At 33.4% G+C, this 27,542-nt stretch overlaps 4 protein-coding genes across 11 annotated transcripts; 1 reads left to right on the top strand and 3 right to left on the bottom strand.

Annotated features, from left to right (window-relative positions):
- Positions 1–1,017: 1,017 nt before the first annotated feature.
- LOC101258146 (protein DOWNY MILDEW RESISTANCE 6-like) lies at positions 1,018–5,148 on the bottom strand. Its single transcript, XM_004236420.5, has 4 exons — positions 4,017–5,148; positions 2,621–2,915; positions 1,755–2,076; positions 1,018–1,480 (listed from the first exon to the last, which is right to left on the bottom strand). The coding sequence occupies exons 2-4, from the start codon at positions 2,821–2,823 to the stop codon at positions 1,196–1,198; spliced, it is 810 nt and encodes a 269-aa protein (XP_004236468.2). The 5' UTR covers positions 2,824–2,915; positions 4,017–5,148; the 3' UTR covers positions 1,018–1,195.
- Positions 5,149–5,283: 135 nt separating this feature from the next.
- LOC101244471 (flavonol synthase/flavanone 3-hydroxylase) lies at positions 5,284–6,742 on the bottom strand. The gene is made up of 3 exons (XM_019213093.3): positions 6,214–6,742; positions 5,793–6,114; positions 5,284–5,705 (listed from the first exon to the last, which is right to left on the bottom strand). The coding sequence occupies exons 1-3, from the start codon at positions 6,546–6,548 to the stop codon at positions 5,436–5,438; spliced, it is 927 nt and encodes a 308-aa protein (XP_019068638.1). The 5' UTR covers positions 6,549–6,742; the 3' UTR covers positions 5,284–5,435.
- A 336-nt stretch (positions 6,743–7,078) lies between these two features.
- LOC101268086 (protein DOWNY MILDEW RESISTANCE 6) lies at positions 7,079–17,981 on the bottom strand. Of its 2 annotated transcripts, XM_026030129.2 has the most exons (4): positions 17,765–17,981; positions 8,072–8,357; positions 7,644–7,965; positions 7,079–7,557 (listed from the first exon to the last, which is right to left on the bottom strand). In XM_026030129.2, exons 2-4 carry the CDS (start codon positions 8,317–8,319, stop codon positions 7,288–7,290), a joined length of 840 nt encoding a protein of 279 aa, XP_025885914.1. In that variant the 5' UTR covers positions 8,320–8,357; positions 17,765–17,981; the 3' UTR covers positions 7,079–7,287. The 2 variants fall into 2 exon arrangements, with proteins under 2 accessions (XP_025885914.1, XP_004236012.1); XM_004235964.5 differs by lacking the exon at positions 17,765–17,981 and having other exon boundaries at positions 8,072–8,820.
- LOC101258451 (uncharacterized protein At4g19900) lies at positions 16,260–27,419 on the top strand. 7 transcript variants are annotated; one of them, XR_011220146.1, is made up of 6 exons: positions 16,260–17,588; positions 17,988–18,160; positions 19,108–19,279; positions 20,063–20,364; positions 20,457–20,642; positions 26,912–27,419. XR_011220146.1 is itself a non-coding variant. In XM_026030131.2 (5 exons), the coding sequence occupies exons 3-5, from the start codon at positions 19,224–19,226 to the stop codon at positions 27,096–27,098; spliced, it is 429 nt and encodes a 142-aa protein (XP_025885916.1). In that variant the 5' UTR covers positions 16,260–17,588; positions 17,988–18,160; positions 19,108–19,223; the 3' UTR covers positions 27,099–27,419. The 7 variants fall into 7 exon arrangements, 4 of the variants coding, with proteins under 4 accessions (XP_025885916.1, XP_010318803.1, XP_010318802.1 ...); XR_011220147.1 differs by having other exon boundaries at positions 20,063–20,389; XR_011220145.1 differs by having other exon boundaries at positions 20,063–20,642.
- Positions 27,420–27,542: the final 123 nt, after the last annotated feature.

The following is a 27,542-nucleotide window of genomic DNA, read 5'->3' as shown; positions in this document are numbered from 1 at the left end:
AGCAGCAGTCTCTTCATCCGAGACCTCCGTGATGACGTCATCTGCGAGACACAGCATGATCGTCGAGTGCGCCTTTTCCTCCAGAATCATCATCTTAGGAGTAACGAAGGTGTTCTTGTCTTTCGACAACGGCACCCAGAAGCCTTGCTGTTTCAACAAAGCTCGCATCTTGATCTGCCATAAACTGAAACTGTTCCTCCCTGTGAATTTGTCGATTTTCACGTTCAAAGCAGACATCTCAAATTCTCCAAGAACACCGATTAACCGAGAGGCTCTGATACCAATTTGTTGTGCGGAATTCGAGATAATACGAGAAAATATAAACGCGAAAAACAAGACAACAGATTTACGTAGTTCACCAATAAGTTGGCTACGTCCACGGGAAGAGGGGGAGCAGTTTTATTATGGAGAGGCAAAAAACAGAATTACAGAATAGGGTTTGCCATAGCGTCTATATATAGTGCTAAGCTACGCCCTAACAGGCTTGGGCCCAAAATACAGAATTGACAAATAATTAAGGGCCCAATTCAAGGCATTCAACAATTACTTTAAATTTATCATTCAAAAATAAAATAAAAAATAGTTTTTAGATATAATGTGACATTTATATGGATAAATATAATTAAAATTAACAATGTATCGCATAACTCAAATATGTATCCAAATGAGTAATAAGCTATTGATATGAAAAGGTTTTTGCCTAGACCATGTATGTATGTGTATCTATCAAATATGTATAAATTATAGATTTTGAGCCTGAGTGAATTTGATAAAGATGGTTGAATTACAATTCTGTTAATAGCATAATTTGAGATTTTCTTTTATTAAGTTTTCATATGATGTCCAACATTTTCATCAATATACAAAGTCATTTTCAAAAAAATCGATTGAAAATCTCTAATTAAAAGTAGAAGAATGAATATCATCCTACCAAAACCATATTTACACATAAATTGAGATATTGATATTAATGAATCTCTCATTACTCTCTTGTTTACATGTAAAATTTGAAATTCCGCGATAATAATGACTATTTTTTTTTGGTATTATCCATTAGAAATGGACCTGGACGCCTGTCCAATCCAACCTTCCTGGGCTGTATGAATTTAGTCCATTAAGAGATAATTTGGCCCAAAAACATATCAAATTTAATGATATTAAAATGAAGGGGAACAATGATTGATAAAACACAAATTTAATGATTTTCTATTGATCTAGTGAGTGAAAAATGAGATAAACCAAGATCTTCTTCAAGTCCAGCAGCACGTTTGAGTTTATTTTCGTTGCGTTTTTGTAAATAATCACTGTAAATGAATCCCTTATAATTTGGTTTCTCATCAATTTGCTTAGTGAAATGGGGAAGGGGTTCAAGCCATTTTTCCCCTGATACATTATAGAAGAATGAAAATGAATTTCTTGATCTCCCATTCGGTCTCATCGCCCTATGATTTGGACTCTTGTATTTGTCATTCGTCAGCACCTTCAACAAAAAATAACATAAAATAAATAAACATCTAGTATCTCCTTAGACTAATTCAAATTTAAGAGTGTTGGAAAAAGTTTTTGAGTCGGGTCCACCAATAAAGGATACTAGTCGCGTGTACCTCCTCAACTTATGGTTGTCTGCAATTATAAGACTCAAATTCAAGATCTCTAGTTAAGAGTAGAGTGATCCGATTCATCCCATCACATCCCTTGGCGGTTTAAATATTAATGATACTTATATAATGTAGCAAGTATAATTTCTTTTTTACCTGAAGAACAATACCAATGTTAACAACAAGGGCACCTTTATTGGGGGTTACTGGGATCCAATTACCATCTTTTTGAACTTCAAGCCCTCCAACTTCATCCTGTAACACAAATGTTATACATCCAACATCTCTATGTGAATTTATTCCCATTTTCTCATTCTCTGTTGCTGGCAAATAATACAAAGCTGTCAATACATCAGAATTCCTCTCATTGTTAAATTCTTGAAGAATACTTGGAGGCAAACCCAACGATTCACTAAGGATGCTTTCTAAAATCGCTCCGATCTTTGCGAATTGATTGAATAAATCTCCCATTACTTCTCTGTAACATTGAATAAACAATTAGAAATTAATATGTCAATGGCTATTCGTTCAACTTGAAGGACAAGTTCCTTTCTGTTTATTTTTAAATTTTAAGTGATCAGCTTTTCATGCCCTACAAAGGTGATGATTTGTGTTCTATACATTAGATTAATAGAGAAATATGCAATCATTCACTCATATAAAATTAACTAGCCCTTAATCATTCACTCCAATAAAAATAGTTAAATCTATGGGATTTTAAAATTAAATAGCCTTTAATCATTTCTGTTCTGCCCCATATGGTCATATAAATAAAGTATTCATTTTCTGGATAGCTCTGTCATATGTTTTAAAAGATGTAAAGGTTCTCAACAAATAATGAAATTAACTAGTAGTGTGATTTTAAGGTCAATATTTACGCAATCAGATCACTCAAAAAGGTAATGAGAAGCAAACTCTATGACGAAATTTTAATTGATAACATGGTAAATATGATCAAACAATACTAATCATGTCAAAAAATTTCATGCATATAAATCGTTTCGTTCTAATATATAACTTACTGGAGCTGTGGATGATTGGGAGGAAAAACATTGAAGGTGGATCCAGGGTGAAGCATGACCAAGTACTCTGCAAATTCATAAGATGGATTTGGTTTTCGGTTATAGCCTGCAGGAAAAGGCGCCCCTGGCAATGGAGAACAGTTCATTTTCTCTTCAACAGGACACTCGAAAAAGGACTTTGATAGATTTAAGGCGCGGCTCATAAGGTCCAAAGGCACCCCATGATTGATAATTTGGAAGAAGCCATATCGACTACATGCTTCGTTTATCACTTCTCTTGCCTTTCTCTGGCCATCTTCATCTCGTAAAAAGAACGGGGAGAGATCAACTATTGGCATCACTGAATTAGACATGTTTATTTACCACATTCAATATGACTAAGAAAAATCTTATTAGTACAAGATTACAAACAAAAATGGTGGCTTTTTAAGTACTTATGTAGATACGTGTGTTTCTGGCTGATGATTAACATTATAAAAAAGGATAAGTATGGTTACAGATTAATTAAATCAAATAATTTAACTCCCCATAGAAAAAGGACATAACCACGTCACATGGATCCTTCAATTTATATAACTTCACGTGATTTCACTATAATTTGCGTTGTTAATCTTAATTAGTACTCTTTCTCATTTGTGAAATACAATCATTTTAGAATTATCAAAGATTTGTTCAGAGAAAATCTCAATACTCTAGATTCCGATATAGTTTTAATATGGAGTAAAATTTTATAAAAACAGATGCATTGATGTCTAAAAGTATAGTAAACAATAGGAAGGCGTTATTCTGAAAATTAAAAAAGGAAAGCAAGAAAACAAAATCTGCAATTTCATTATTTTGAATTGGAAACAACATACCGCGGCAAGACACAGATATAAATTTGAGGATTTCTTTTCATAGAATCTGAAAGAGGTGTTAACTTAACTAACAAAAACACATTGTGCTCGCTAACAATTTAAATTTTTAATTGAGATGGTCGCACACATCTTTATTTCCATAATATAGATGAAACTGTTCATCACATAGACTTGTCCTCTAATTAGAAATTGAGTAGTGGGTTATATGGATGAGATCTTCAGGTCTAGCTGGTGGATGACTCCTGTTTTTTATTCTCAGCTGAAGATATTCTTCAAACAAGAATCCTCTGTACTTAGGCGACTCTCCAATTTCCTCTGTAAATTGTGGTAACGGCTCAACCCACTTGGATCCTTGCACATTATAGAAGAACGCGTACGAGTAACGGTCTGTTTCACTTGGGTTCGCTGCTCTATGAGTTGCACTCTTGAATTTATTGTTGCTTAGCACCTTTTTTTAATTTATGTCAAAATAAGTTGGTTAAATTTTGGGACAGTGGTAAATGTGTAACCAAGCAAGAGCGGAGTTATAAATGAAATACCTGAATGACATCGCCAATGTTAACAATTAGTTTGTCTTTGGAAGGCGCTATGGTCATCTTTAAGAACCTCAAGGCCTTTAACTTCATCCTGGTAGAGAATAGTGAAGAAGCCAGGATCTTCATGTGCAGGTTTTCAATGTTGTCATCACTGGTAAATAGTGGAGTCCGAACAATGAATCGCTACAAAAATTACTCAACCACATTTATCATTAACATAATTTGACATGACAAAATAAAATTACTAGTATTTTTTATGTCAGCTTATAAACATAAACCCCATATATAGATAATAAATTCTTACCTAAAAAAGAGGCTCTTTAACCCCATTATTTCTTCAGTTGGCCTGTGTGGGCCTTAGTAACGTTACCAGCAGACAAAAATTGTGGTTTATTTTTTAGCATTAATTATCAAGTATTTGTTCAGAAAACAAAATCTGAATAATCTAGATTCCATCTGTTAAGTTTATAAAACAGATGCATTGGTGTCTAAACTAAAAAACAAAAAGTAAACAATATGAAGGAGTACTCGACGTTATTCAGAAAAAAAAGAATCAAGATCTGCTATTTGTCCTCTAATTAGAAATTGAGTACTGAATTATATCGATCATATCTTCAGGTCTATGGACTATGAGTCGAGTTTCTGAGTCTCAACTGCAGATATTCTTTGTAGATGAATCCTTTGTACTAGTAAAAAATAAATCCAAAAAGAATATAAAAGTCAAGGGTAAGATTGAGTTATTTATTAGTCATAAACTTGAATATGTATGAACTAAAAAAAGGTAAGTAACCTGAAGTATGTTCTTTTTCAACTCTGTCCAAAAACACTTGATAGTTCATCGATCAATTCTTCTTGGATTTATTGGATCTTGTTCATCATACTTGTGCTCAACAACTCCAAAGGATTTCTGTGATTCACAATCTCGAAGAAACCATAGTTAACACAAGCTTCTCTAATTTGTTCCATAGCCTTATTTTTTCGCTTCTTCATTTTCCTCTGATCTAAACAATGAAGAAATATCAATCGTTTCTAACATTCAATACTAGAATGATGTTTCTTCACCCACAATGTTGTTCACAACCTCTTTATAAAAAAAAAAGTGAAGTTTTAAGGAGAAGTCAGTTGTTGATTTCTGCCCCATGTGGCCATATAAGTATTCAGTTTCTGGCCATGAATTTGTTTTGTTACATCTAAATTAGGACTATTTCACATTTGTTGAGAAAAAAATCTCATTAGTCTTTATTCCATGTAGCTTTAATAGGGAGTTAAATTTTATAAAACAGATGCATTGATGTCTAAAACAATATGAAAGGAGTAGTTGATGTTATTCGGAAAAGAAAGAAAACAAAAGATCTGCATACATATCATCGCTATGTTTCTTGCCATATAGAGAGAAAATTTCTCATCACATAAACATTTTGTCTAATTAGAAATTGAGTAGTGTGTTATATGGATGAGATCTTCAGGTCTAGCTGGTGGATGACTCCTGTTTCTGAATCTCAACTCATGATATTCTTCAAACACGAATCCTCTATACTTGGGAGACTCTCCAATTTCCTTTGTAAATTGTGGTAATGGCTCAATCCACTTGTCTCCTTCCACATTATAGAAGAACACGTACGAGTAACGGTTTGTTTCAATTGGTCTCACTACTTTGTGAGTTGCACTCTTGAATTTATTGTTGCTTAGCACCTTTTTATACGTCAACAACGTCATAAGAAGTTAAAATTTTGGGATAATGGTAAATTTGAAATCAACGAGCATTCGAATTATATATACCTGAATGACATCACCAATGTTAACAACTAGTTTGTCTTTGGAAGGCGGTATGGGTATCCAGTGGTCATCTTTGTGCACTTGAAGGCCTCCGATTTCATCCTGGTAGAGAATAGTGAAGCAGCCAGGATCTTCATGTGCAGGTTTTCCTGTGTTGTCATCTTCTGTCGCTGGAAAGTAGTGCAGCCCCATCAACGAGTCCCGAGAACGACCATTTCTGTAGTTTGAGAGGAAGTCAGGAGGGAGTCCAAGACACTCACTTATGATCCCTTCCAACACAACTCCTAATTTTGTGAAATGGGAAACAATCTCCTCCAATACTTTCCTAAGAATATCAAACAGAGAACATGAAAATTATATTGGAAACACCATAACAGAGGATCAGCAGTTAATTTGAGAGAGAATATAGCGGAATTAATATTACTTGAAATGAGGTGTAATGCTGCGGCAGTTATTGAAGCCAGAGAATGGAAAACGAAACCACAAGTGCTCAAAAGTCTCAGCTGAATTCGGCGTGCTTTTTAAATAATTATCAGGTAAACACAGTTTTTCTTCATCGGAACAGCCAAAGAAAGTCTTATACATATCGATGGTTCTGCTCAACAAGTCAGAAGGAATTCCGTGATTCACAATTTGAAAGAAACCATAGCTAACACAAGCTTCTCTAATTTGCTCAATAGCCTGCTTTTTCGCTCCTTCATTTTCATCTGATTTAAAAAATGGAGAAACATCAATTGTTGGAATATCAAAACTAGCCATATTGATGTTTTCCTTAATTTTTCGTTCTTCGTCTTATATTGGATGTTGTATTGAGTTTATTTTATAAGAAGTTAGTTAAATTTGGCATCTCTTCATTTCTCCAAGTTCTTATGAGATTCAGGTGTTTAAATCTCAACCATTAATTTAGATGTATGACATGTGTTCTTTTGTTTTTTTGGTCGCTGAATGTCATTTTCCATTGCCCATCTGTCTGTTCATGTCCTGATCCAGATTTCCAAAAGCCAAAAAATTAAAAAAATTCAAAAGCCAGTATTGAATCAAGGTCCACAGAAACATTATTAAAATACAACAGATCAGCAAACTCTGATCCAAAATTCAAAAACCAATAAAAAAATCATAATGTACCTGCCCACCTGATGAAAGATGACGATGGGCAAACTAATAGCCTTCTGTTTTCTTATTTTTAATTTTAAATAGGTAATATGCATTGGTGTCTAAAACTAGAGTAAACAATATGAAGGAGTACTTGACATTATTCAGAAAAAAAAAATAGGAAACAAACAAACAAGTTTTGCAGTATCTGCAATTTGATTATTTTAAATCAGTAACAACAAACAGCGCATTGAGGATTCCTCTTCAAAGAATCAGGCTTATACGATCAAAGACGTGTTAACATAATTAAGAAAATAATTGTGTCCCCGGTAATAGTTTAAATGAGATAGTCACACACTTTGACATACGTATTTATGCTATGTTTCTTTCCATATAGACTTGTGCTCTAAGTAGAAATTGAGTAGTGGGATATATTGAATAGATCTTCAGGTCTAGCTGGTGGATGAGTCTCGTCTCTGCGTCTCCGCTGCACATATTCTTTAAAGATGAATCCTCTGTACTTGGGCGATTCTCCAATTTCCTTGGTACACTGTGGTAATGGCTCAACCCACTTGTCTCCTTGCACATTGTAGAAGAAAGCACACGAGTAACGGTTTGTTTCTCTTGGTCTGATCACCCTGTGCGTTGCACTCTTGAATTTATTGTTGCTTAGCACCTTTTTAATACGTAAACACAAAATAAAATGTTAACTTGAAGAATTGTAACTGTGAAATAAATCAGTAATAACCAAACTATAATTACCTGAATGACATCACCAATATTAACTACTAGTTTGTCTTTGGAAGGCGCTATGGGAATCCACTGTTCATCTTTCTGCACCTGAAGACCTCCAACTTCAGGCTGGTAGAGAATGGTGATGCAGCCAGGATCTTTGTGTGCGGATTTTCCTACGTTCTCAGCTTCTGTCGCTGGACTGTAGTGGATGCCGAGCAAGAAGTCCTTAGCCTGATCATTTCTGTAGTTTGCTAGGAAGTTAGGAGGGATGCCCAGACACTCACTTATGATTCTCCCCAATACAAATCCTAAATTTGTGAAATGTGAAGCCATCTCCTCCAATACTTGCCTAACAAAATCAAAACAGATTTATTTCACAAACAACATTCTCAAATCACCATAACAGGAAATCGCTTAAACTAGAAACAGTTTCCAATAAATTAGTAAAACATTACTTGAAACGAGGTGGATTTTCGGGGCAGACGTTGAAACCAGAGGATGAAAGATGAAACAGTAGCTGCTCATAAGTCCCAGCAGATTTCTTTGTGCTTTTGAAATAGTTATCAGAAGGTACCGATAGTTTTTCTTCATCTGAACAAGCAAAGAAAGTCTTGTACATATCCATGATTCTGCTCAACAAATCCAAAGGAATTCCGTGATTCGCAATTTGGAAGAAGCCATAGTTAACACAAGCTTCTCTCATTTGCTCAATCGCCTTCTTTTTCCCTTCTTCATTTTCCTCTGATGTAATGAATGGAGAAACATCAATTGTTGGAATATCAAAACTAGCCATGATGTCTTCCTAAATTTTCTCCACTCTCAATAGACAAATATGCGATCATTCACTCTAATAAAATACTTAAACAGAATTTAAAATTAATTTGCCCTTAATTAAACTTGTTTAAAAATTAAACTAGAATACATTAAATAAATTATGATGCATTGAAGAATCAAAGTTTATTAAATAAATTTAAAAATATTAAATGTATTACTTAATTTTTAACTTTATTTGGCTCATTTCAATTTTCATATTTAGAGCCTAAACTTAAATAGAAAAAATCTAAATAACAAAATATGAAACATTACAGATCTAAAGTCTAAACTAAATAAAACTCAATTTAATTCAAGTTTGAACATCAACTTGGTGTTTCTACTTTCTACTTTATGATTTTATCATTTTATGTTGTTAGTATGAAGTTTGAACAATGAATTGATGTTCTTACCTTTTATTGTTAGACATTTAGTTGTTACTTTGAAGTTTGAAGTGTGAACTGAAAAATAATTATTATTTTATCATATTTTCTCGTTATTTTCTTTATTCTTATTCACATTAAAAAATTGATTTAAAAATACCAAAAAACTAAATCGAACTGAACCAAACTTGTTTAATTTAAAATATGATGCACGCTTTTCTAAAATCAAATACCAAACAAGCGCATATTACCTTTTGACTAATTCAAACGTTAATGGCATGAATTGGAGATCATCACAATGCACCTCACCGGCAAGAAGTAGTGGATGAATGGCCAATTTTATATAACAATTAACAAATAATAATTGAAAAAGTTTAACCTAATGAATATTTTATCTGATTTTCCCTTTCAATTATATATACAACTAGAAAACAAGTAAAAGCCATTTATTTGTTCTTTTCCATAAAAGTTAAAACGGACAATATCACATATCCATGGACTTACTTCAATTTTATGGGCTCAATTAAATGGGCTGCTAGCTCTTCGCAACTAAAAAAGAGGAAATGACATATATATATATACAATTGATAGTATAATTAGCAATAGATAGTCTAACATTAATTAGCATTTAATAGACAACTAAAAAATAAGCACAAAATGACCCAAATTATAAAGGGAAAATAACTTAAATACACAACTATAAGTTTAGTATTCTCTAATTTTTCCTTCTTTTTTAAATATTACATAATTCTTTTTTTTTATTTTTAATTTTAGTATAAGTTTAGAGATACATGGTCTTCTCTCTCCTATAATACACACTTCCCCATATCATGCCTATTTTTTCTCCACTAAAACACTCAATCTTCTGAATCACTTTTTGAATTTTGAATTATTAATTTTAATTAAAAATGTTTCACGACATTTAATATGGAAATTTTGAATTTCAAAATTCAAAAAATTTGAAATTTCTGAAAATTGAATGCTTGTGCTCATATGGTGCTTGGAAAAGACATTTTCTCTCTCTCAATAAAGTATGGGTTTGATTGTGCCTTTGCCATGGGATTAGTACTTGTGCTTGATCAAATCCAAGTTGATGATTTTGCTGAAAATCGGGTTGATGCCGACCCAATTATCACAGAGATCCCAATTTTTCTTCTTAATTTTTCTCTATGAAAGAGTTTTAAATTATATGATTCTGACGATGAAAATTGGAAAGAAAATAGAAAAAAGTCTTTGCATGATCCTATGAATCTTTAGAAGGATTCAAACAAAGACTCTGGTGAAACATCAAAATCAAAGTTTATCAAAATACAACAAAAAAAGAAAAAAGAAGCAGCAAACATTGTCGTCAGGCCTACATTGTTTCGGGTTTGTATTTTTATACTTATTTTAAAATTGTTGTTGAAATTAGTAAAAATTTTAAGGAATCCAATATGTATCAAAAAATTATGAAAATTATTATCATGTATCAGACAATAGGTTTAATACATAAGTACTAAGTGGTTATAATGTTTAGTCTATGATTTGATACATGAATTAGATGTGTATCATATGATTTCCTATGTATCAAGGGTTTTTGAAATTTTTTATCATGTATCAGTGATTAATTTCAATAACTGCGCCATCAAGTGTGCTTGCTGATACATTTTGAATCAGTGTGTATAGTGTTTTAGACGATGCATTGATACATGAAGTGTTTGCTGATACATTTTGAATCAGTGTACTTGCTGATACATTTTGAATCCATCAAGTGTGTATAGTGTTTTAGATGATGCATTGATACATTTTGAATCCATCAAGTGTGCTTGCTGATACATTTTGAATCAGTGTGTATAGTGTTTTAGACGATGCATTGATACATGAATTTATTGTATATCATAATGTTTTCTATGTATCATGCGGTTTTGAAAATTGTATTCAAAATAGATGATATAATCTTTGATTTCCAAAATTTGAAATTAATATTCAATTACGTGCTAATTTAATGCTGATTAATGATCTGTTACCGTAAATTAAGCTATTTTAGTTAACAAGTTTAAATGTACTGTTTTTTCCCCATTTTTTTCTTAACAGTTTAAATTTACCATGTATCACTAGAGTCTAAAGTATCACGGAACAAAAATTTTAAGGGATTTTTAGTAAATACTAAATTTGTCGGGACAGAGTGTAATTATTGAATTACACTATGAGATTCCTTAAATTTATTATAAATGACATTTTAATAAATTTTTTTTGTTTTCTTTGATTAACAATATCACTAAACAATAAAACTAACGGAAACATACAAAATTATATATACAATATGTAACCGTTTAAAAACGTAAATTATATTTTTATATATTTTTTTGTTCATTATTTGATAATAAAAAATTCAATTGTATACTTGATGATTGTATATAGGTAAAAAAAATGGTGTATTCATTCGATTAGTATTGTTATACATTTATAGCTATGTTATTCCTTTATGTATTCATTCACTTATAATATATATACACTGCATTGAAAAAAATAATTTAATCATTAACATCATATATATATTGCATTCATGTATATATGCATATCCGTATATGCATTCTCTCCAAATTTGTACACATTCTAGATTCTTTCTTCAAAAAAATGAGAATTGCACATGAAATATAAAATGTTCAATAGAAAATACACAAGTCGAATAGGATAACAATAAGAACTTACATGGTTATAAAATTTAGAGTTAAGGATGGAGAATCCACAAAATTAGAATCAGAATCTCCATTTTTATGAATGATCCTAGGATAACTTTCTTAAACATGACAATCAATTAAAAAATATTACGTAATTTTTTACGTAAATTAGGTATAATATTCAATTTCAAAATTAACCCCCCCCCCAAAGTGAAACAACAATACAAGAGGGTATCAAACATTGGCTAACAATTAGGAAAATTGACCGGTAAATATCAATAAATCATCAAGAATTTAAAAGCGAAAGAGAAAAAGTACGCTATGACGAATATTTTTATAGAATTCAATATGTAGAACTAATAAACAAGAAAGTAAAACATATTTTGTTCAAAGTAATGAAGAAGATAATGAATAAATGAAAATATGATTCCAAAGAATTGTATATGGATGGGAAGAAAGAAGAGAAAAAAAAAAGGGAGAAAAATCACTTCCCAATAAAAAAAGGACATCATGTTGCCACCTTTTATATTAATTTAATTAAAAAAATACGTGGGCTATTAATTGCAAAATTAGATTTTAAAAAACCTTTTTTGGTCAAAAAATAAAAAAATGGCTATATTTTGCCAATTAGTAAAATGAGATGTCTTGTTGTGCCATTTTAACAGAAACTTTCACAAATAGCCACTATAATAAACTTAATTATGCTCCATAGCTATAGTTTGCATAATTGCGAGCTGTAGCTACTATTACTAAGTTGTCTCGTTTGTATAATTCATATGTTTATATAATTTGCATGTTTGTATAATTCACTAGTTCATTTGTACAATTCAGTTATTTTTGTATTAATTCGAAATAACAAGTTTATACAAATACAAACATCAAAAGTAAAAATAATTATACAAATTATATCATATAAATTTTGAATTATACAAAAGTTACGCAAAATATTTACAAATTTTCAATTATACAAAACAAAAGGCCGAGCCTCGTAATTATAGCTAAAAGTAGGTCGTGAATTGTATTAAAGCAAACTATAGTCATGTTGAGTAATTAATTAGTATATGTTTGCTTATACACGTAATTTTCCCAAAAATTAACTAGCACAGAATTAAGAGTCACTTGTAAAAATTAGGAAAAATTACTGAAATACGCTTCTTATATTTTCTTATTTCCAATATCCCTTTTTATTTCTAAAATTTCTAAAATTCTTTATTTCTTTCATGTATTTGAGCTATATATTAATGTCCGCGAACTAGTATTTAATGTATCCAAACTATATATTAAGGTATCTAAATTATTTAGATGTTAAGCATATATCCTTCACTTTAATTTTAAGGTCGTAAGTTTAAGTTATCAACAAAGCAAAGATAGGAGCATGTAGGGGAGGAGTAAAAAACTAAAAAAATTATACAGACCGTTGAAATTGTTGATACATGATTATCAATTTTCAAAGATCAAAATATTTTATCAGTAGAAGAAGACAAAAGCTAATTGAGAAAATTTTAAGTGAATAAGAAATTATTTATTATTGAAGAAGCTCAAGATTTTATGTATTGGCTAGACATGACATTACACTTAAAATTTTAGAAAAAATAAATTTATAGTTCACTCATTTATGGACAAACCTCATGTTGCAGTGGAAGTAAAAGAGTTAATTGTGGTAAGGATAATTCACTTATTTGTGGGCAAAATTTCTGTTTTGATTTGTATTTATAGAAATGATTCCTTTGATATATGGTATAAAGTAAGTGTTTGTTTTGAAACTGAACTCCTTAAAATACTGTCATAAAATGTAATTTATAAATTAAAGTGTGCAAAAGCTCTGGATTATTATTCTTTTTTGGCGGATTCGTTCAATCGGGTCAACAGGGTTGGGTTTGATAAGTGGGTGGCTTTAATTTTTAAGTTAAGTATTATACATGGTTAATCATAATAATAATAATAAGTCATGTGTATATTTTAAATTGAAATAGTTATCAGATTTTGGGTGTTGTGTTTGAGTGGTTTTTATTCTTTTAAGTTAAAATGTAGGTTGAGGTATTTTTACAACAAAAGGTGGATAAAAAACGTTTTAATAATTTTTTTAGTTTAATAATTGAATTTGTGATATGTATCGTGTTAATTTAGACATTCGAGCTTATCAGGTCATGCTTATATAATGTTATTATATTGCTTATGTGATTTATGAGCTATACATTCAATACGCACACCAAAAACAGCAACTACCATTATTTGTAGATATTTTTAAAATGAAAAAAATTAAAATTAAAAAAAAAACAAAAAAAAAACAGCGGGTCTACTTAAATGTAGTACAACGTTAATAAAAGCAACGAATTGTCAATGATCCAAGCTGGAAATATTCCTTTTATATTTAATGTGACAGTATTAAAATAAAGCAACTTGTCGAGAGAAAATGACCAAAATGATCCTGAGTAATTTTTAATTTTGGTCCTTCATATATTTCTCTCGATTGAAATGGTCCGTAATATATAATAATGTATTTATTTTGATCGTTAATATATTTCACTTGATTGAAATAGTCCTTAATATATATCAAAATGTGTTCATTTTAGCCATTTATTCTAAACCTAGCAGATTTAATAAAGAGAATGTGAAATTTAACTGTGAACTTCACATGACTAACAAGAACGACCATTATTGTTTCTTTGTTAGCTCTACAGAAAAAACCTTCATAAAATCGAACACAATTGTTTCTACTTTCTTTAACAAAATGTATTATTATTCTCCTTTGCTTAAAACATAAAAGAGTTTTACGGCAGTGAAATAATATTTTAGGAAATTGATAATAGTAAATTGTGTTAGAGAAAGTAGAAAAATGTATTTGAAGTTATGAAAATCTTTCTTTGAAGCTAACAAAGAAGATAATGTTGGTGAATTTTGTTAGCCACATAGGGTTCATAGTTAAGTTTACCACTTGTTTTAGAAATTTGTTAAATTTACAATAAAGGACTAAAATGGATACCTTTTTACTATACATTAACAACTATTTCAATCAAGTGAAATATATTAAGGATCAAAATGAGCACCGTTATTATATATTAAATACTATTTCAATAAGTGAAATATATTAAGGACTAAATGAATTTTTATAAGTTGAGGTATACATGTTTATACTTGTAAATCGTTTTTCATATGGTACAAATATTTTTTACCCTTTTTCATTTAATAAAATGAATTTAAATATTTAATATACGTAGTGTTATTTATTTTACACTCATAATATATATAATTTACACTCTAGATAAACTCTTCAGAATAACTATTCCTCGTTTTATTGTTGAGTCTTTTTCTCAATAAATAAATATTTATAAGTATATAGTACAACATTTAAGAGTAACACCTGGAGCTGCATTGATATTAATGTTATACTTTTCTAACTGACTTTAAAATGAAAATACTTAGGCTGGGTTAACAAATTAATCTTCTTTTATTTTATTTTTTAAAAATACTTTCTCGGAGCTTTCACACATTTTTACTCCCACAATAACTTGAATTCACAATATTAGTAACTCCTTTTTGTTGGTTGATTGGCAAAATTGTTAATTTTTTGTTTTCTTGTTTTGATGTGGTATCAACAAATTAATATGTAATGTTTAAACTATGTCATTTTTCTTTTTCGTTTTGGAAGTAAATATTTTTATTTTTTTTAGATAAATTCGAACTTTAAAAATGAAAACGAGTAATATTTATCGTCTAGCAAACCCCTCTTATAATTGAGAAGTGAAATAATATAGTACAACACTAATAATTCTTACCTGAAGAATCTTCCTATGTCAATATACACAAGAAAAGAAGTTTTTTAGAAACAATACGAATATCACTAATTTGAAGCTAATTATCTAATCATCACCACCATAACCCTTATTGGTAGTGCGAAGTTTTTTGTTTTTTTGGTATCATTCTACTTCTTCTTACCCATTTCTTTTGCAGGCTCTTTTTTTTTTTTTAAAGAAAAAGGGCAAATGCATAAGTATTCCTCAATCTATGTCTGAAATCTCTGAGATAGATTTATAATATATTAAGATCCTATTACCCCTCAAGTTATTTTATATATAATTTTCTACCTCTTTTCGGCCTATGTGACACTAGTTTAAAAAAAATGTCAACACACGTTAGACCTACAAGATAGTGCCACGTAGGACGAAAAGAGGTAGAAAATTATTTATAAAATAAGTTCGGGGGAGGGGGTAATAGGACCTTAGTATAGTATAAGTGTGTCTCTGAGATTTCAGACATAGATTGATGGGGTACTTGTGCATTATCACTTAAAAAATGAAAATATGACACAATTTTAAATACAATTATCGATTATTTTTTTTTATAATTTTGATGTTTGGTCCAGTCTTTACATATTTTGATTAATTTCAAAGAATATATGCTACTTTCCATAAGCAACAAATATTAGATAATAATCCATCTTTATAACATTTTATAACTATTAATCATTTTAAATTATTTTTTTCTTACTTTATACTCTTTTTATTATACAACTATTGCTTAAACCTAACTAACTAACTTATTAGTTCAGCTCAATATTTCCGATTTAAAATTTTAGATATCTATAAAGTATAAGAAAAGTACTAGAAGTTGCAACCATTTCCGTGTTAATTGATGAAAAATATATTTCAAATTGTTTATCAAAAATTAGACAACTGTCGCACAGATAAAAAAAAGGGATAGGGGAGAGAATACGTTTATATTGTAAAACTAAGAGAGCACAGAATTGTAGAAATTTTATTAGAGAACTAGAAATGTAATTAGTTGTTTATTTTGTTGGAGGTCTCGTTTCTGCTAATAGAAATAAGGTGCTCTTTAATTGTAATTATTTTGATGATTATTAATTATTATAATCTTTTACAGTTGTTGCCAAAAATAAAATAAAAATTGAAATTACTTAATCGTAACAATGATCTGCAAATTACAAAAAGGGAGCATGAGTAGAAAATTAACGGGCGACTCTCTCGGGTTCTTGTACGTTAACAAAGGTCGACGCATATTAACGGAGTATATGATTTTCTCTTATGATTAATATGTCATTTTCTCTCTCCATTTGATTAATTATTAAAATTAAATTACATTACATTAATTCGATATTATAAATAAAAAATTTAGATATTAAAAAGTTATACAATAAATTTTATTTTATTTTTGTATATTAATATGATGAAAAAATACTTCATAAAAGTTAGTCAAAATTATTACTCCCTTCATCCAATTTTTATTTGTCATGTTGCGTTTTGCGAAAGTCAATTTGACTAATTCTCAGAGTTAAATTAGATTATATTAATTTGATATTATAAACAAAAAAGTTAGATATTCAAAAAGTATATGAGAAGTACTATAAATTGCAATATTTTACATATCAATATGATTAAAAAATACACCTTAAAATGTTAGTCAAAGTTTTTATAGTTTGAGTATGAAAAAATAGAATCCACATAAAATAATTGTGGACAGAGGGAGTACTTCTTAATTACTCATCATAGCTATAGTTTGTTATAATTACCTCTCGGGACTAACATTAACTATTAATAACGTGGGCTAACTTCAAGTTGTATAATTTGCCACATTAGTATGGATCGCCACATTTATATACGATGGTCTATATTTGTATATGATGATGATTTCCTTTGGTTTTTCAGTTTTGTCACCGTATAGATTCAATCTTTTTGTTTATAACCTTTTAAAGTTTGTATAAACATGTAATTTTTGAATTTTGTATAATTAGTTTATATAATGTAATTTGTATAATATACTTGGTATAATTGTTTAAAGTTCATTTATACAAATATTTGTATAAAAATGATGTTTGAAATTCAATAGTGAAAACTAATGATGAGGATGTGAATAGAGGTAAGAGAGTGAAGCGTAGAAGTTTAAACGATGATGCTAGAATTGGAAAAAGAGTTGTTGATGATAGTGATGGAGATTCAGCTCCTAGGAGTAAGGAAGAGATAAGGAATGGTAATATGAAAGTTGTGGAAGATGATGCCCGAGGTGAAGTTTCTGGGCATGGATGTTTACCGCTCGGTATCACCGGGATGCTTGTGTGGTGGTTTTCTCTGAGACAATCGAACTTAATTTCTTTAGTGGTTTGGGTAAATTACTGAATTTCTTTCTTCCATCAGTTTAGATTTGTTATCTTGTTGGCAGAGGCAGATGTAGAGTACAGGTACCCGGTGCCAAGCATAAATTTATGAGTTGAATATTGCAACAAACAGTAGATATGAACCGATAATTTTAAAAATACAATGAGTTCATTTGCTAAAAGTACCTGGATCTGCCTCTGCTTGTTGTTTGTTTGACTAATATTTTCATCTCAAGTTATCCATATTTGCCTCGTGAAAATCATACTCAAAGTGCTTCCAATAAGTCTTAAGTTCTTACTTAAAACAATATTTTTTTTTTGTAAAAGAAGATAATCTCAAGTTCTCTTTGTGTATTTACGCAAATATGCATGTCTATGGTGTTTTATTCTTCCATTTGCACTTTATTAGAGATGGTTTTGATGATACCGCAGCTTCAAAGTGGCTGTTGTGATGCCCAATCTTGATGAGCTCCTACTAGGCACACCAACACATGTATTTGTTTCTTTCTGGTATGAATGGAAGCAGACAAGACATTATCCTTTCCATTACAGTGAACTAGTCAGGCTGGCAGCTCTATACAAGTAAGCAATTTGGAAAATATACACTTCCCAATGTATTTAAATTGTTATGTACTGTGAAGCTAATCGAGGTGTTATCTCTATGATGATGCATTGTAGTTTTAATTTTAAATGTATTACCTTCCACGTAGTTTTGCATAACAGAGGTTAAAAAATCTGGTGTTTCCTGTATGTAACATTTGACTTGAGGTAAGGCAAATTAGATAAGGAGCCCGCACTTAAGATCTCGACTATTTATTTCAATAGGTATTATTTGTATAATAGAAAAATGATTCCAATAATTTTTTCGAGATTTATCAGTTGACGGCAGAAACATTTACCTTCTCTAATGCAATAGATTAACTTCAATTTGCTGATTTTTTTTTTTTTTTAAGAATTCAATTTGCTGAAGTTTATTTCAATGTGATTGTAATATTTTTCTTTCGGTTGTTGTTTCCCATAGCTGATATTCTTAAACTTGGTCTAGTAAATCACAAGACAGGTTGTTCATGAAGTTAAGAAATGGAATTGATGATGGTTAGAAACACTTCATAAAAAATGACGGTGAGAGAACTACTGAAGAAGGATCTAAGTTTTTCTGAGTCATACAAAAGATTTTGCTGTTAGTATATGTTAGTGAATAACTCATTGTTGTGTCTGTGGCACATGGAAAGCTTCTTTGTAAGATCACATAATTCCAGAAATTTGCTGCCTCTAGTGAGTTTTTTTTTTTTTTAATAGCTGAATTACATGAGTTATTTTTAGAGAAAGTGGGTTGTGGTGAGGCTGCACCAACATCTCCTGGCAAAGAACCTTATGAAACTAGGATCATGAAATGTGTTACATCTCAATCCTTCCCTGATTCACATTAAAGAATTTACTTACCTTATAAAAAAAGATTGATTAAAGGAGCATATGAAAGCTGTGGTCTAATGTTTGTAATGAACTTCTGTCCTTTCTATTTTCTGCAGGATTGTTCTAACTTCAGTAATATAACAACTTAATTTCTTTTGGTGAAGTTTATAGTTGTTGCACATCATAGTGTTGAATTCATTGTCTTCACTTAGTAATACTGTTGCTTTTGAGGATGACCGACGTGAAAAAAACTTTGAATGGTGCTGTAATGGCTTTTAGAAAGCACAGGTACTTGCAAAACAATCTTTGCCTCTTGAATAGTTCTGAAGTGCTCTGTTCTGGTTCTGGTGTGCTTGGACCTTGCAATTGTTATACTTACAATAACTTGTATTTATGAAGTTAATGAACAGAAACAGAAACAAGATGAAACAGAAAAAGTTTAAAATAGAAGAATTAATCCGAGTCCACAGAAACTACTGTGTGTCCTTAAGAAATTTAATCCCCTCACTATACCCAAGGTTATGGATTAATTTCTCCCAAGTTAAAACGGATTAAACCTGTTAAAGAAATAGAGGTACCTCAAACTTCTTTAACTTCAACGAACTGAAGAACAACAACAAGTCACACAGACTCAGTCGATCGACACTTTGATTTTATTTGAGAGAAAAATAAATGCAGAGAAAGAAAAAAATTTCAGTTTTTAAAAAATCAAAAATTGACTTCCTTTTATAGCCATTTTCAGCAAGGAACATGTCTGTTCAGTGAAATCTGTTCAGACCCATTTTATCCAGAAAGTTGTGTCTTTTGAAAAAAAAAATAACAACTTTTCGAAAAATTGTGTCTGTTAGGAAAATAACTACTTTTTGGACAGTAACGACTTTTCGAAAAGTAACGACTTTTCGGAAAGAGTAACAACTTTTCGGAGTGTTACCGTTACCTGCAAATTTATAAGAAATGACTTTTCATTTTCTCTCCAAAGTAGTTCCCTCACTTTTGATATTTTCTCTTTTCTTTTCCCATTCACACTTGCTAAAACCCAACAACAATAACCACCTTTCTGTGGCATTTTAGTATGTCCCATGCCTAATATTTTGAGGCCCACTGAGGAAGAGACATGGATAAGGAAAATAGAGGAATTAGGGAAGGGCTGCTTTATGTGGATAAAATTACACATTCATAAAATAAAGATTGATCGAGGTGCACGCAAGCTGAGCAAGATACCACTGTGTTTTCAAAAATATGTTTGGGTTGTCCTTAGCAGCCTGAAAACGCTATCGGAGGATGCGAGTTTTGAACAATAACCTCTTATTGCACCTGTTAATCTGTCAGAAATATTTGCTACAGTTTATTGCGGGAGAAGGATAGAAACACAAGTATTCCTAACAAAAGCTTACAAATGTAAATTATTATTTTCTTTTCTGTCTGCCCTATGACCAAGATTCACTTTATTGTATGTCTTTTGTAGCCCTTTTGTAATGGAGTGTTTGAAGGAGCCTTATGACGACACACAATTGAGATGGAATGTAGCTGATCTTTTGACAAGAGTTGCTAGTAAATTTTCCGTCAATGGTAATCTTTCCGGTAGAAAGAGGGAGATCAAATTTCAACCCTCGTTTGTTTACTTCCCTATCGGTCATAACAATATTACCAGGTACCAAACTTAACATCCTTTTTAATCTTGAGGTCAAAAGTATTAAAAGGTGGTACTTAGAATTGTGAGTGCTTAAATTTTTTAGTGAAAGATTTATTTTTTATTATTTTGAACGTTTTATTATTATTGTTCATACCGTTGTATGGGGAAGTGTGTAGGCAGGTTAAGAACTCACACGTCTAGGAGATGAAAGTAGCAGAAGTGTTGAGATGGAGGTGTGAGAGGTTGACAATTGTGGTTTGAGGAGAGGTAGTCGTATTTGTGTTGTTGAGATTATTCTTTTCTCCATTATTTTCAGCATGGCTTCTTTACTATTGTATCCTCTTTTCAACCTTCTTGAAATACTTTACTTGAGCTGAGAATCTTCCGTAAACAATCTCTCAACCTACCAAGGTAGGGGTAAAGTTTGCTTACACACCACCCTCCTCGAACCTCACTTGTGGGATTACAGTAGGTATGTTATTGTAGTTATTGATTATAGCACACATGGCTTTTAGTTCAGAATATGGCTTAAGAATCTTATCCCTATTTGAAAACTACAGTTGTATGGTTAACAGAAGTTAAATATTGCAAATTTTGTCCCAGAACAGGTCACTTGTTCAAAATTTTGAAAACTCAGTCTAGTTAGAGCTTCCTGATTTTAGCAGAACCTTCAAAAAAAAAAATGAAATTAAGGAGTGAAATTCTATCTATCCCCCTGTAAATAGAATTATCCCTCTTAGAGCCCAGCAATTTATCCCTGGATTTCATTAGCTCCCACAATATGGCTTAGAGACCATACATTTGCTTGTGGTTAACCCCCTGACTAAATTGGAGTTCTGCAACATCTTACTTCATCAAAAATAATAAATTCATCTATTCAAGGACTTATTCTCTGAACTGTAAAGCCGGTTGGGAAACTAACCTTGAGTTTCAATGAAAACTGATTCTCGATTTTTCCAACTTGAATACCTGGTATTATAATGGTCAGCTAATAATTCAACTTGATAATGCTTGAATCAACAAGAGATCTCCTTCAAGTAGAAAAGATGTTGGAAAAGATAAAGGTAAAATTTGGAAACCCTTACCCCTAACAATCTGATGAATCTGGAGAGAAACACGATTTTTCTGAAAGCAAAAAAGAATATGCAATTAGTGTTGTGTACGGATGCATTTCTTCATTGCTTTTTTGGTGTAACATGGCTGATGTAACAGATTTCAGAGCCACATATAGATTTTTTGAGCACATGTTGAATGCCTTGAATCGGACCCGCTACAAACAGAAAGGACGGTATACAATGTTGTTGTATTGGGCCCTTAATTTTCTGTTGATTCTGTATGTTGGGCCCAAGCCTGTTAGGGCGTAGCTTAGCACTATATATAGACGCTATGGGAAACCCTATTCTGTAATTCTGTTTTTGCCTCTCCATAATAAAACTGCTCCCTCTCTTCCCGTGGACGTAGCCAACAAATTGGTGAATCACGTAAATCTGTTGTCTTGTTTTCGCGTTTATATTTTCTCGTATTATCTCAAATTCCGCACAACAAATTGGTATCAGAGCCTCTCGGTTAATCGGTGTTCTTGGAGAATTCGAGATGTCTGCTTTGAACGTGAAAATCGACAAATTCACAGGGAGGAACAGTTTCAGTTTATGGCAGATCAAGATGCGGGCCTTGTTGAAACAGCAAGGCTTCTGGGCGCCGTTGTCGAAAGACAAGAACGCCGTCGTTACTCCTGAGATGGCGATTCTGGAGGAAAAGGCGCACTCGACGATCATGCTGTGTCTCGCGGATGACGTCATCACGGAGGTCTCGGATGAAGAGACTGCTGCTGGTCTGTGGTTGAAGCTGGAGAGTTTGTACATGACAAAATCTCTAACCAACAAGCTGCTTCTGAAACAACGTCTATTCGGTTTACGAATGGCTGAAGGTACACAACTCAGGGAACACTTAGAGCAATTGAATACTTTGTTATTAGAATTGCGTAATATCGATGTGAAGATCGAGGATGAAGATGCTGCCCTGATTCTGTTAGTATCTCTCCCAATGTCGTTTGAGAATTTTGTTCAATCGTTCATTGTTGGGAAAGATACTGTGTCACTGGAAGAAGTCAGATCAGCCCTTCATAGCAGGGAATTACGGCATAAGGCTAACGGCACAAGTACGGACATACAGCCTTCCGGTCTGTTCACCAGTAGCGGAAAGGGAAGGAAAAACGGCGGAAAGAAAAATAAGCCGATGTCGAAGGGTGCAAAGCCGGATGATGTTTGTAATTACTGCAAGGAGAAGGGACATTGGAAATTTGATTGTCCGAAGAAGAAGAAGCAATCGGAAAAACAATCAGTGTCTGCTGCTGTTGCTGAAGAAGACACCAATTCTGAAGAAGATATTGCCCTAGTTGCGGATGAGCACACTCATCATTCAGATGTGTGGGTTCTTGATTCTGGGGCATCCTATCACATCTGTCCTAGGAGAGAGTGGTTCACGACTTATGAGCAGGTAGACGGAGGCAGCATCTCGATGGCCAACAGTTCTGTCTGCAAGGTGGTTGGGACAGGCTCGATCAAGATAAGGACACATGACGGTAGCTTCTGCACATTGAACGAGGTCAGGCACGTTCCATTGATGACGAAAAATCTGATATCTCTCAGTCTTTTGGACAGCAAGGGATTCAGCTGGTCGGGAAAAGATGGAGTCTTGCGGGTCTGGAAGGGTTCAAATTTGATTCTGAAAGGTGTCATGCGTGGTACTTTGTATTTTCTACAAGGTTCCACGGTTACAGGTTCAGCCCATGTTGCATCGTCAGAATTTCACCAGAAGGATATGACTAAGTTATGGCACATGAGACTTGGTCATATGGGTGAAAGAGGGATGCAAATTCTGTCAAAGGAGGATTTACTTGCTGGTCATAAGGTTAAGAGCCTAGAGTTTTGTGAACATTGTGTTTTTGGAAAACTACATCGCAACAAGTTTCCAAAGGCCATTCATAGAACAAAAGGCACACTTGATTATATCCATTCTGATTGCTGGGGTCCATGCCGTGTTGAGTCTTTGGGAGGCTGCAGATTTTTTGTGTCCATTATTGATGACTACTCAAGGATGACTTGGGTGTACATGATGAAGCATAAAAGTGAAGCCTTCCAGAAGTTCAAGGAGTGGAAAATTTTGATGAAAAATCAAACAGGGAAGAAGATCAAGAGGTTGCGAACTGATAATGGGCTGGAATTCTGTTGGTCTGAATTTGATCAATTCTGTAAGGATGAAGGGATTGCTCGACATCGCACTGTCAGAAATACACCACAGCAGAACGGTGTAGCTGAGCGGATGAATCAAACACTTCTGGAGAGAGCAAGGTGCATGCTCTCTAATGCTGGGCTAGATAGAAGATTCTGGGCAGAAGCGGTTAGTACAGCTTGCTACTTGATTAACCGCGGACCACATACAGGCATACAGTGCAAGACACCTATGGAGATGTGGTCTGGAAAAGCTGCTGATTATTCAAATCTGAAAGCTTTTGGTTGTACGGCTTACTATCACGTCAGTGAAGGTAAGTTAGAACCAAGAGCTAAAAAGGGAGTATTTGTGGGCTACGGAGATGGAGTGAAAGGTTTCAGAATCTGGTCTCCAGCAGAAAAGAGGGTTATTATGAGCAGGAACGTTGTCTTTGATGAAAGTCCTCTGCTTAGAACCATTGTGAAGCCTACAACTACGTCAGAAACTAGGAGTCTTGACAAACAGGTGGAGTTTCAAGTCATTCAGAACGAGAGCGATTTAAAGGAACCTGAAGAGGAGGATCAAGAGCCACAGACTGAAACTGATATTCCAGAATCTATGCCATCAGATATCCATCAGAGTATAGCTCAAGATCGGCCAAGGAGGGTTGGAGTTCGGCCACCTACGAGGTATGGTTTTGAGGACATGGTGGGTTATGCACTGCAGGTTGCTGAAGAGGTAGATACATCTGAGCCGTCTACTTACAAAGAAGCCATTTTAAGTTCTGATTCTGAAAAATGGTTTGCCGCTATGGGAGATGAGATGGAGTCCCTACACAAGAATCAGACATGGGATCTGGTCATACAGCCTTCGGGGAGAAAGATTATTACTTGCAAATGGGTTTTCAAGAAGAAGGAAGGGATATCACCAGCAGAAGGAGTCAAGTATAAAGTCAGGGTTGTTGCTAGAGGTTTCAACCAAAGAGAGGGAGTGGACTACAATGAGATCTTCTCACCAGTGGTCAGACATACTTCCATCCGAGTGTTACTAGCGATAGTTGCACATCAGAATCTGGAGCTTGAACAACTTGATGTGAAGACAGCGTTTCTACATGGAGAGTTGGAGGAAGAGATATACATGACTCAGCCGGATGGTTTCCAAGTTCCAGGGAAGGAAAATCACGTCTGCAAGTTGAAGAAGTCCTTATATGGACTTAAGCAGTCTCCAAGGCAGTGGTATAAAAGGTTTGACAGCTATATGGTGAAGTTGGGTTATACTCGGAGCTCATATGATTGTTGTGTCTACTACAATAGGCTCAATGATGATTCATTCATCTATCTGGTGCTTTATGTAGATGATATGTTGATAGCTGCAAAGAAGAAGTATGACATTCAGAAGCTGAAGGGTTTACTTAGTGCTGAGTTTGAGATGAAGGATCTGGGAGCCGCTCGGAAGATTTTAGGGATGGAGATCATTAGAGACAGAGAGAGAAGGAAACTTTTCTTGTCACAGAGAAGCTATATTCAGAAGGTCTTGGCGAGGTTTGGCATGTCTTCATCTAAGCCCATTGATACCCCCAGTGCTGCCAATATCCATCTCACTGCCATGTTCGCTCCACAGTCAGAAGAAGAGAAGAAGTATATGTCACGAGTCCCTTATGCCAGTGCCGTAGGAAGTTTGATGTATGCTATGGTCTGTACAAGGCCAGATTTAGCACATGCAGTCAGTGTAGTGAGCAGATTCATGGGACAACCAGGGAGAGAACATTGGCAGGCTGTGAAGAGAATTTTCCGGTACCTTAAAGGTACATCTGACGTTGGTCTCATTTATGGAGGTGATACTCAGTGCTTGGTTACTAGCTATTCTGATTCAGACTATGCTGGAGATGTTGACACAAGAAGATCGATGACTGGCTATGTGTTTACCCTTGGAGGATCTGTCGTCAGTTGGAAGACAACTTTGCAACCTACAGTGACTTTGTCTACTACGGAAGCGGAGTACATGGCCTTGACAGAGGCTGCAAAAGAAGGGATTTGGTTGAAAGGGCTGGTTAGTGATCTTGGTCTGCATCATGATCAGGCTACGGTGTATTGTGACAGTTTGAGCGCAATTTGTCTAGCCAAGGATCAAGTCCATCATGAGAGAACCAAGCATATCGACGTAAGGTATCATTTTCTGAGAAGTGAGAAGAGAATCAAGGTGAAGAAAGTAGGAACTGCTGATAATCCTGCTGATATGTTCACAAAGCCGGTTCCACAGAGCAAGTTTCAACACTGTTTGGACTTGCTCAACATCAGAAGCTGTTAATTGCCCTGTGGGGCAACTCTGAGGAAGAGGGGGAGGCCTGGCACTATCATAGTGCGTCTGAAGAATCTGTTCGGAGAATTCAAGTCAAGGTGGAGATTTGTTGAATGCCTTGAATCGGACCCGCTACAAACAGAAAGGACGGTATACAATGTTGTTGTATTGGGCCCTTAATTTTCTGTTGATTCTGTATGTTGGGCCCAAGCCTGTTAGGGCGTAGCTTAGCACTATATATAGACGCTATGGGAAACCCTATTCTGTAATTCTGTTTTTGCCTCTCCATAATAAAACTGCTCCCTCTCTTCCCGTGGACGTAGCCAACAAATTGGTGAATCACGTAAATCTGTTGTCTTGTTTTTCGCGTTTATATTTTCTCGTATTATCTCAAATTCCGCACAACAGCACATTACACAGCTTATATATTGATGTTGTTCTTGTAAATATTTTAAACACACCCCATGTGACTAGCTGTGAGAGTAAAATATCTTTTTAAGACAAAAAACAGAATGGTCAGCTAATTCCCATCCAATCTTATTTGAAATCTTTGAACTCTCAAAGGCGGCCTTCTATATTTTGGGCTTCATTAGAGGTCATCTTTTTCACATGGTATTTAAGTGGACCACTGGCTCTTTTAAAAAGTTTTTGAGTCCTTGGTCCGTTATCTCATTCAGGGAGCTTTGGCAGAATCTAAACATGTCATGGTTTCTGTGATCTGTCATCATCATATCTGCTGGTTAAAGTTACATAATCTGCTTATCTCTTTCTTTTGACAGATACTTCTCGGCACCAGCAACGGAAACTGAGAAAGCTAAACAAGATACGCTGTTCAAAACTATCCTCAAAGAAGCCGTCACATTTCACTTTTGGAATGGCTTAACTTCGGCTATGGTTCCAGAGGCTGGCAGCCTTGCACACCGGCTCATTAATTACAATTGCCTACGTTGCTCTGACACATTGTGAAACACCATTAAAGCAGATGGATGACCTTTTAAAGCATTTTTGTTTTCATGCCATTAGATATACCTCACAGCTTTTAAAGATATTCCGGTGGTTCTTCATCCATAATTTTTGTTGTACAAAATATGAATCTCCAGTTGGTTGCCTTTCTGGACCTTGTGTTTTTAGTCTATATTAGTTGTTGTAGATTCCCTCGAGGGACGAATTAAGAGGTCCTGCTTTTTGTAGCTGAGTTCTTACTGTATATTTCCCCTTGTGAGTTTTGTAGAACTATTTGTAGTCATTGGCAACAGGACAATGATATATTTAAATGATGTTCTTGTATGTAACCCACGATGGTGTTTGCTGCGTCCAGTGATGATAATGGGTACTGGTGTTTGCTGCGTCCAGTGATGATAATGGGTACTGTAATATTATATGGATTTAGGATCTTTCTCATATCACATG

This window comes from Solanum lycopersicum, chromosome 3 (genome assembly GCF_036512215.1).
Source record: "Solanum lycopersicum chromosome 3, SLM_r2.1".
In the NCBI taxonomy this organism is placed as follows: Eukaryota; Viridiplantae; Streptophyta; class Magnoliopsida; order Solanales; family Solanaceae; genus Solanum; species Solanum lycopersicum.
This window is presented reverse-complemented; position numbering and strand designations above follow the sequence as displayed.

Bases quoted from the DNA above. Each gene is read 5' to 3' on its own strand.
- LOC101268086 (XM_004235964.5), bottom strand. From the start codon at position 8,409: ATGGCTAGTTTTGATATTCCAACAATTGATGTTTCTCCATTCATTACA. The intron at 7,966-8,071 runs GTAATGTTTTAC...TGATTTTGTTAG, and splicing joins GAAAATCCACCTCGTTTCAA to GCAAGTATTGGAGGAGATGG. The intron at 7,558-7,643 runs GTAATTATAGTT...CGTATTAAAAAG, and splicing joins ATATTGGTGATGTCATTCAG to GTGCTAAGCAACAATAAATT.
- LOC101258146 (XM_004236420.5), bottom strand. From the start codon at position 2,823: ATGAGCCGCGCCTTAAATCTATCAAAGTCCTTTTTCGAGTGTCCTGTT. The intron at 2,077-2,620 runs GTAAGTTATATA...TCAATGTTACAG, and splicing joins CCCAATCATCCACAGCTCCA to AGAAGTAATGGGAGATTTAT. The intron at 1,481-1,754 runs GTAAAAAAGAAA...TTTTTGTTGAAG, and splicing joins ACATTGGTATTGTTCTTCAG to GTGCTGACGAATGACAAATA.
- LOC101244471 (XM_019213093.3), bottom strand. From the start codon at position 6,548: ATGGCTAGTTTTGATATTCCAACAATTGATGTTTCTCCATTTTTTAAA. The intron at 6,115-6,213 runs GTAATATTAATT...TGATATTCTTAG, and splicing joins AGCATTACACCTCATTTCAA to GAAAGTATTGGAGGAGATTG. The intron at 5,706-5,792 runs GTATATATAATT...ACGTATAAAAAG, and splicing joins ACATTGGTGATGTCATTCAG to GTGCTAAGCAACAATAAATT.
- LOC101258451 (XM_010320501.4), top strand. From the start codon at position 18,030: ATGCCCAATCTTGATGAGCTCCTACTAGGCACACCAACACATGTATTT. The intron at 18,161-20,456 runs GTAAGCAATTTG...TGTCTTTTGTAG, and splicing joins AGGCTGGCAGCTCTATACAA to CCCTTTTGTAATGGAGTGTT. The intron at 20,643-26,911 runs GTACCAAACTTA...TTCTTTTGACAG, and splicing joins GGTCATAACAATATTACCAG to ATACTTCTCGGCACCAGCAA.